Source organism: Physeter macrocephalus, chromosome 4, assembly GCF_002837175.3.
Source record: "Physeter macrocephalus isolate SW-GA chromosome 4, ASM283717v5, whole genome shotgun sequence".
Lineage (NCBI taxonomy): Eukaryota > Metazoa > Chordata > Mammalia > Artiodactyla > Physeteridae > Physeter > Physeter macrocephalus.
This window is the reverse complement of record NC_041217.1, coordinates 46,957,533-46,967,574: the sequence shown is the minus strand read 5'-3', so window position 1 is coordinate 46,967,574 and position 10,042 is coordinate 46,957,533. Positions and strand designations below refer to the sequence as shown.

Genomic DNA, 10,042 nt, shown 5'->3' with positions numbered 1-10,042 from the left:
TGGCCCGTGAGCCATGGCCGCTGAGCCTGCGCGTCCGGAGCCTGTGCTCCGCAACGGGAGAGGCCGCAGCAGAGGGAGGCCCGCATACCAAAAAAAAAAAAAAAAAAAAAAAAAAAAAGTGCATGGCCATGAATTTTTTTAATGAATGATGGTGATTATCAAATTATTATGTTACCAAAGATACATTTAGAAGAGTAGATTTAAAATGTATTTTTAAATGTCAATAATTTAAAATAATATGGCAGAAATTATATTCTTTGCTATAATTTAAACTTACGGTTAAATTTTTAGGTGTTACTTTTAAAATCGATGAAGGGGTACAGAGTTTTTCAAAAGTCTTTTAGGAGGTAGAAGAGAGCAAGAATAAATTTGAAGAGCTCTGCTCTAGCCATTCCAAGGACATTCCACTTCTAAGCAAGTCTAGGTTTTTAACAGTCTAAACCTTGGCATTTACCATTTCTTTCACTATGGAATGCCCTCTCATTGTCTGCCAAGCAAACTCCTGCTCCTCTTTCAACTCTCCCGTCAAGCCTCAGCCCCTCTGGGAACTCCTCCCTTCTTCCCTGATGTTTTCAGCACAATCAGGCACTTTCTCATCATGTTCCTTCTTGACCTCCTGTGTGGCAGCATCGTGTAGTATTATAAGTGTGTATTTGCATGTCTGTATCCCAGTTGTGCTATGCAAACCTTTACGGTGGACTCCTTTTAATTATTCTATCTCTGATATTGCCATGAAATAGATTCAACAGCTTTTCTTTGAATGAATGAATAAATAATTATGAGTATGATATTAATGGTTTATAAAAGATCTGGTTTACCACTAATTTAAGTCTTCTGCCTTTGAAGATATGTTTTCAGTTTAAGTGCTATATACTAAGGTTAAAGATATTCAAACCACTGAGCTCAAGGGGATCTTATTTATTCATTTACTTTACTTATAAAAAATTCTGCCCTGAATTACCACAACATTAAAAGTACAAAATCATGCTAAAGGCCAGAAATGGTGTTGATGGACCACAGATTACCTTGGTCTTTCCTCATAGTGACTTAAGCCATTTGTAGTCAGAAATTGGATTCAGTCTCAAAACTAGCGTACTTATCTGCCAGGTCACTCAGCTGAGCCTCAAAATACAGGGTCTTGAATGTTGACACAGATAATCTTATCTTGAGTCTTGAAAAGACTCTGTTTAGAAAATCCTAAATGTCTTCCTCTATCATGTTATGCCAGCTGTCTGTACTACTCTACACCCGATTTAGGTCAGTATGATTCCTTTGTTCAATCACAGTTATGACTGAACAAGAAAAAATAAATAATAACATGAGAAGTTTCATATTGAGTCAGATTTTCAGCTAGTCTTCTACTTCTTAAATGCACATTAAGAAACATGTTGTAGGGGAACTAGTTATTCCTAAAAGGTTTAAGCATAAAATATAAATATCCGTAGCTTCTTTTGCAATTCATTATGAGTCAGTGACTCATGAGATAATTTAAACATTTCTTGAAACTATTTAAATTTAATACCTTCACTCATTTATTCAGTCATCCCTTCAATCAGTGAGCATTCAAAGAGCACCTGCTATATGTGAAGTGTTCTGCTCATGCAAAGAGGCCACAGACCTTATTTAGATTTCACCAGTTTTTGCATGCAGGCTTGTGAATGTGTGTGTATGTGTGCACATGCAAGCGTGGTTTTGTGTGAAGTTCTATGCAATTTTATCACATGTATGTACACCTTTGTGTAACTACCATTAAGATTTCTCCTCTCTTAGCCTTTAAGTCACTCCACACATATACACCTCTCCCCACCACCCCTCACCCCATTCCTAACTCCTAGCAACCACTAATTTGTTCTCTATCTCTGTTGGGTTTTTTTTTTTTAATTTTGAGAATACCACATAAAATTTTGAGGATACTACACTAAATCATAAGCGTGCAACTTGTGAGATTATTTTTCACTCCATATAATACCCTTGACATCCACCTAAGTTGCTGCATGTATTAATACTTTGTTTCTTTTTATTGCTGTGTGATATTCCATCGTGCAGATGTATCACAGTTTGCTTAAGCAGTTAGCACCGAAGAACACTTTATCATTTCCACTTTGGAGCTATTACAAATAAAGCTGGGTTTCGAGTGGACATGTTTTCATTTCTCTGGGATAAGTATCCAACAGTTCAACTGCTGGGTCATATGGTAAGTGTATGTTTAATTTTATAAGAAACTACCAAAGTGTTCTCCAGAGTGGCTGTGCCATTTTACTTTCCCATCAGCAATATATGCAATATCCAGTTTCTCTGCATCCTCATCAGCATTTTGTACTGTTACTATTTTTTTTTAGCTCTACTAATAAGTATAGTGATACCTCATTGTGGCTTTAATTTGCTTTTCCCTAATGGTTAATGATATTGAATATTTTTTCATGTGCTTTTTTTCCATCTGTATACTCTCTTTGGTAAAATGTCTGTGTTTTTGTCCGTTTTCTAACTGGACTATTTATTTGTTTGTTTTACTATTGTTTTGAAAGTTCTTAATATATTCTAGATATAAATCCTTTGTGAGATGTGTGGTTTGCAAATACTTTCTCTAAGACTGCCATTTCCTTGTTCATCTTAACAGAGTGTTTCTCAGAGAAAAAGTTTTAATTTTGATTAAGTCCAGTTTATCAGTTTTCATTTTTATGGACTATGCTTTGGGTGCCATATATAAGCACTCTTCTCCTAGTCTTGCCCTGAAGATTTTCTCTTATGTTTTCTTTTTAAAGTTATATAGTTTTACTTTTTATATTTTAGTCTATGATCTATTTTGAGTTAATTCTTGTATAATATAAGGTGTGTATAAGCTATCTAAAATTAATAAATCAGTATTTTTTCCAGATACTGGTGTAGAAGGGGACTTAAATTATATAATTTTATTTACTTCTTGTCTTTCGTGCCATTGTCATCATATTTTAACTCTACATATATTTTAAGCCAAAAAGACATTGTTATTACTTTTAATATTTTTATCCTTTCTAGTGTGATTCATTTCTTTTTGCATGTCTCTGTTTCCTTTTGGAGTCATTTTCTTTCTGTTTGGATAGCTTTCTTCAGTATTTATTTTACTGCTGGTTTTAAATTATCTCAGTTTTTGTCTGAAAATATGTTTAATTTTTCTTCATTTTAAAAGATTTTTGTTGAACATAGTATTATAAATTGGCAATAATTCTCTTTTAGCATTTTTAAAACAATATCAATCTGTTGTCTTCGGACTTCCATAGTTTCTGTTGAAAGGTCAGCCTGTCAATCTTATTGTTGCTCCTTTTAAAGTAACGTAACTTTTTGCTCTGGCTACTTTTGAGGTTTTTCAGCACTTTTGTTATAATGAATCTAGTTGTGATTTTCTTTCTATTTATCCTTCTTGGGGTTTGTAAAACATTTTAAATCTGTGGTTTAATATTTTTTGTCACCCTGAAAAATTCTCAGCAGCTATCTCTTTGATATTATTTCTGCCCCAATATCCTTCTCCTCTTCTTCTAGAACTCCAATTTATGTTAGGACTTTTTCATCAGATCTCAAATGTCCCAAGTTGTTTTCTATATTTTTCCATCACTTTTTCTCTCTGAGCTTTAATATGTATAAACATACATATTACAGTTTTCTAGTTCATTAAACCTTTCTCCTGCTCATAAACCAATCTATTAATTTCTTAATTTCAGTTACTGTTTTTTTGTCCTAAAATTTCCATTTGATTCATTAATATAGATTCTAGTTTTCTAAAGACACTCTTCACCATTTTATCTATTTTTGAGCATATTAATCACAATTACCTTAAGCCAATATTCAATAACTCCACAGATATATGGATATCTGTGGGTCTGAATTTATTTAGTGATTATTTGTTTCTTTGTTTAGTTTACCATCATTTGGTCTTATCTCTGGCATAACTGGTAATTTTTTTTTTTTACTGATTTCTGGCCACTGTGCATGAAAACTTGTAGAGGCTTTTGATTATATTGTCTTCCTCCAGAGCATATTTAATTTTCTTTTGTTAGGCAGCTAAACATAGGCATATGACCGTCCTCCAAACAGGGATTTAAGAGTGTTTCAGGCTGAATTTTAGGCTTTGTGTAAGCTAGGCCATTTATATTTTCCCTCACACATAGGGTATCTCAAAGCCCCTCCTTGATAGGACCTCAACTTCATTTTTTTGTCCCCTCCACTGTGAGATTCCTGAAATCACTGTTCAGCTTTTTAATCCGTTAGCAGTTATTTTACACTTGTTTTATGGCCACTGGCCCTGAGCATGCATAGTTTAGTAATTAGAAAATATCTTCAAATTATGAGCAGACTATCAGGCTCATTTTTTTCATGATTTCTATCTCTCTGGAAGCTTGGTCCCTCAAGTCTGGATGCCTTAGAAGGCCTGACCTTTAATTTTTTTCTCCTCAGTAGTGAGAAGCAAGCTTTAGGCTGCTTCTCTCTGCTCTGCCTCTATTACTTTCACTGAGATTTTGGCAATTTCCCTAAAGGAGAAAAAATCTGAGTTATATGTAGAGCTCACTTCAATGCATTTTTCTTCTCACTGGGATTGGGTCCCTCAAATCCTCATTGTCTTGGCTGATGTCTGATGTCTTCAAATAGTTAATTTTTTTTTGGTATTTTATCCACTTTTATAGTTAAATGAATCTTGTCAATGGCCTAGTGCCAACAAAGTTAGAAAAATATTCATGGCTCTGCTCCCAGTCCAATAGTTCTTATCAAGAGGCCAAGATTTGTCTCCATAATGGCCAGGAAGATCATTTTTCTAGGTTTTTTGAACAAGTAGATTCAGTACCCAATGATAGACCTAGGATTTATAGAAACAATTGCTGGGTAAACCTAGCTGTCATATATACTGTAAAGGTAACCTTTGGTGAATCAGGTATGAACCAATTTGGAGGTAATTTCTTACAGTGTTACATGCTCCTCTGCTAGTATTGTTTTTCATGAGGATAATTCAAGATACTCAAACTCACTGCTAAATGAATTATTGGAATATAACCTTCTAGCCCACTTGGTGCTACTTTGAAGACTAGAATGACTCACATTAGCTTTCATCTGGAAAGCTCCACTCATCTCACAAATTTCTGACTTCTAATATACTGAGAACTGAAAATACAAAATTTAGTGATAAAAGGACTGCAGAGCCTTAAAACTGTATCAGATACTATAGAGCCAATGAAATCCAGCATACTAACAAAGCATTCAGTTTGGATCACCACAGGTTTAACTTTTCATTTTCTCCTCCTTTGCTTGAGATATATACCCCTTCTGGATGTTGACCTGATTCACTACAAGGATTTTTATGTTCTGGTTTCCTCTTGAACAGCCACAACATTTCTTCACCTATTGCTAACCTACTGCTCATCATTTTCCTTCCCCAATCCTTTGGACACTTGCTCATATTTTATTTGATTATCATTTCAATATTCTGGACTCCACTTCATAATGACCCCATCATACATGGGTTTGACATATACAGTATTATGTGATGTTATTTCAGTTTATTTCTCTCTGCTTCGTATTTGACTACTAAGAAGATTAATTTTGCATAATCTCTTTTAAATCACTCATAAAATGGTTTCTGGTCTCTTTCAAGGATTCTCTTTCCAACATGAAAAATTCCTCTCAATTATGGTAATTCAGTTTTAAAGTAAGTTTTGGTAGAATCCGACTCAAGACTCTTTGAAAGTATATACAAATTATATTGAATAATTACTCTCATCCACATAAACTGATTTAATGATTCTATTGATTGGTCAGTAATATTTCCTTTATAATAATGATAAAATATTGTAATAAAAGGAATTATCTTTCTTAAGCATGCAGTAGTTCCACTCAGTATTAAGGTGTCACCTTTTTCCTAGGTAAGCAGACAAGCTCCCCACCTGTTTGAATTTCCCAGGATCTCCTCAGGATTCCAATCCATGCAAGAAGCCCAGCAATCTTCTGGCTCAGTGTTTACTGCAAACCAGGTTTCACAGTCTAGCCACCTTCTTGCTAGTTTCCCCCTTGAGGCTCTCCAAGACATAAAATGGATCTTATTCCATGTCAGCAATTTATTAACGTCTAGATTATAGATTCGGTCTAGGACATTCTGAGTTTTTGCCACTGTTTGCTCTAATACATCTTACCTGTCTGCACTGAAACACTTTGAGAGATTCTCCCAAAAGCTATTCTCAGCCCAAAGCAGCTAATTCATTAAGTAAATTTATTTTTCTCTCCGTTTTTTCCCCAAATGCACTTTCACGGACTCCCTACCAATCTCCTCATTTTTCCTACTATAGTTGGTCTTCACTTTACTTACCCAGGTGACTGATGGCTTCCTTGTCCCAAGGCCAGGTGGCAGCACCTGCAAGGTCTTCCCGCACTGAGCTGGCAAAGTAGACGTTGAGGAAGTGAGTGCTGTTGAGCTGCAGTGCCTCTTTCAGCTCCTTCACACTCATGTACGCCCTGGAGAGCACGTAAGAGGAGGAAATGTCACACCAAAGGATCAGTCCATAGAGAACAGTAGAGCCAGACCTAATCAGACTCTGACTCTCCCAACCAGCATTGCTTTTTAGAGGAGAGGAGCAGACAGGGCAAGACCAGGTGTTATGAAGCTCTCAAAAATGCACTAATACACATTTAGGATATTTATTCCAAGATAAATAATATCCTACCTTTTAAGCACCACAATATGTATATGGATAGTCAGTATTTGACATCATACTCAATTCTCCACTCTACACCCAGATTATTTCTTCAAGATAAATCCAATAATATCCTTAACTCTATGCCCAGAGTATTACCCCCACCCCCACCCGAGCCCACGGTGAAGAAGGCCTTTCAACTCCCAGTCCCTGGTTCTTTCCATCACACTGCACGATCGTTATTATGATAAGAAGACCGATTGAATCTCTATTTCAGCATATGCTTGCTTCAGGCATATTTTTAAAGGTAAATAGTGGCCAGAAAATATAAAGTAAAACAGGAAAAAAAGAGATGAGTTATAGGTAGGAGAGGATATCATAAGCTACTGAAAAGAATGTTAATTATATATATATTTCTCTTTCTAGTACCTTAATCCATAGACTCTCTACCCCTACTCCGACTACCTTATGATACTCACCAAGTATCTCTATTGGTGGCCTTCAAAGCACTAGGTAATATTATGTTTTAACTTATTCACAGACTTAAAGGTCTATTAAAAACACATGCCCCATGGCCCATAAAAAAGGGAAACAAGCATTTGATCGTTTTTTAAGCTCATATATAGTCAAAGACCTTCATCTTCCTGGCATCAGTGAAACTTAAAACTTTATTATGGGCAAACAGAGCCTCATCATACTCAATGAAGAGCTATTTTAAGAAAGAACAACTAAACCAGAACCCAGTGGCCCCTTGGATTCACTGGATGCTTCCTATAGTGGCCATGGGAATGCCACTCCAAAGATACGAATGATCCTATCACAGCTTCAACTGTGCAGACAGCTCTCTCAACACAGTTGAAATTTCCTTTATAGATTCATGCTTTATTCTTGCTATTCTGGTAGACAAGCTGCAGACACTGAAATCTCTCAACCCAGAAGCTCAGGCTAGAAGAGCATGACCCTTCTTCTTCTGTTCACTCTGCCTCCCAACTACACTGTTTATGCCATCTATTTAATCCACATGTAGGATATACTGGCAAGGAGTACTCAAGAAATAGAGATCCCAAAGGAGACTGTGTTTATGTTCTTTGGCACAGAATCAAAAAGGGGAATAAAAGTAAAGAAACACAAAAAGATTTTGCTTTAGAACCAAAAATGCTTGAGAGAATGGGGATTTTAAAATATTCTTTCTTATTGACATAATATCTTGGAAAAGTAATTCTCATCCCCAGTAAATCATCCAAATTTCATGAAGTGGTGTCAGATGTGATCAGAGGGATATTCCTTCTGATACATTCCTGGAGTGTTTTTTGAACTGTCGCCTGGTTTTCCCTGGACATTAGTCACATTCCCTTTCCTTTTCTCCTTTATTAAAAATAATTACAATTTCCTGTATTGATAAATTGATGGTTTGGAGTTATGATGACATCAAGTAACTCTTCAACATGGAGGTGGTCTAATTGGTCAGATAGAAGGAGAAGAGGGAGGGTGGATGGGAGGAGAGAGAGAAGAAAGAAAAGGGAAAAAAGAAACAAATAGAAAATAAAAGAAAGAAATAAGGGCAGAGAGAATCAGTGATAGCCTATGTACAGCTCAGGGTACCAAGAAAGAAAATCTGCATCCTCTGTTCCTATTCCAGAGTTCCCATTAAAATTACGAATTGGTAACTTGACAGTTTTCTCTCTTTTCTCCCCCCTTACTTTCCCCAAATCCCCCTGTTCCTGGCATGGTTTACTCGGGCTATCTGTGTGTTCCTGGCTTCTCTGTCTGCCACTTACCAGTCTTGGCCATCATCCTTCAATCCTCCCTCAACCCAGCAGTTCCACTAATTTCCCTTGAGCCACCCTCCAAGAGGCCTCCTCCTCCACCACCAACTCATTAGCTGGTTCTACTCATCTCCCATTTCTTCCTTGCCCATTCCACTCTCCAGCCATAAATTACCCTTCCAGATGAGAGTGTTTATGTCATACTTGTGGCAAACTGGGTACAGTCACTCTAATTCCTGCACTCCATAGCGATACAGATAGAAATTGGCAAGTATAAGGGATAAAATACATTTTTAAAAGCTAGAGACAGTTGGAAACAGTCACTAATTGAATTGATACAGGAAAGTTTTATTTTGTTGAAGACAGATTTTTGTCCAGATTATTCCATAAACCAAAAAAGGGCAAAGTATAGATAGCAGGGTGTCCAGTTTGCATGTAGACTGCCTTGCCTATTATAACACATGTACACCATTTCAGAATTTAATCAGAGCTAATAAGATAAACGTCTTAGCTTGTCCACTAATGTGACCAGAGCCTGGCTCAGACCTAGGGTGGAGAAAATGGCCATTATTCTAAAATTCAGAGCTTAACATCTTGCTTCAGAAATGATTTATTAAGAGGTAATATCCAAAAGAACTTAATAGTCAAAGAAGGGTGAAACAACATACATAAATGTCATAAAAAGCATGGGACCATGAACTGACCAGAACTATGTATGAAGAGAGGTGAACTGTACTGATCTACTTAATTTCTACCAGGATCTCCCTTTACTCATCCTCTCCACACTCTAGATTGAGATACTCACCATGAACTTCTCCCTGAGGACTCAGACAGACCAAAGTGAAGCTGCACCTTGATCTTTATAAAAAATTTTCTCAAAAACAAGCTTTCCTTGAGGCTGACATATCAAGTTGTTCTGCCCATTGCTTGAGTCTATTATTTCTGACATGCTTCCTGGAAGAATGCACAGCTGCCTCACTATTTTATCACTGTGACCTACTGGTTTGTGATTAAACATTGCCTGGTGTCTAGCCCACCACATTCCTTTGTCTCCAGATGATTTCTGTTGGGATCCCTTGACCACTGACCCCTAGCCACACTCTAATATCTAAGTGTCCATGCAAGCCCCAACTCTTGCTTAGTTTCTGACTAAGTAAAAGTGAAAGGATATAAAAATAATGCCTCTTGTGCTCTAGTTTAATAGTCAGTTGAATAACTCCTTTATAGACTGATAGAAATGATTCAGGCCAGAAAGAAGAAAAAGATCCTGAGCTGTCTGAAGGAAGTTGAGTCAGCATCAAAAATTCGCATGTAGGGCTTCCCTGCTGGCGCAGTGGTTGAGAATCCGCCTGCCGATGCAGGGCACACGGGTTCGTGCCCCGGTCCGGGAAGATCCCATATGCCGCGGAGCGGCTAGGCCCGAGAGCCATGGCCGCTGAGCCTGCGCGTCCGGAGCCTGTGCTCCACAACGGGAGAGGCCACAACAGTGAGAGGCCCGCGTACCGCAAAAAAAAAAAAAAAAAAAAAAAAAAAGTGCTTTATGGGCTTCCCTGGTGGCGCAGTGGTTGGGAATCCGCCTGCCGATGCTGGGGACACGGGTGCGTGCCCCGGTCCGGGAAGATCGCA

The 10,042-nt window shown here is 37.3% G+C and overlaps 1 protein-coding gene across 1 annotated transcript in view; it reads right to left on the bottom strand.

Moving 5' to 3' along the window:
• Nucleotides 1-10,042, bottom strand: part of PAPPA2 (pappalysin 2) — a 295,372-nt gene that overhangs the window by 183,634 nt on the left and 101,696 nt on the right. Inside the window, exon 3 of the mRNA XM_024133710.2 lies at nt 6,326-6,471. Within this exon, the coding sequence (XP_023989478.1) occupies nt 6,326-6,471 (146 nt within the window). The remainder of the gene's footprint in view (nt 1-6,325; nt 6,472-10,042) is intronic.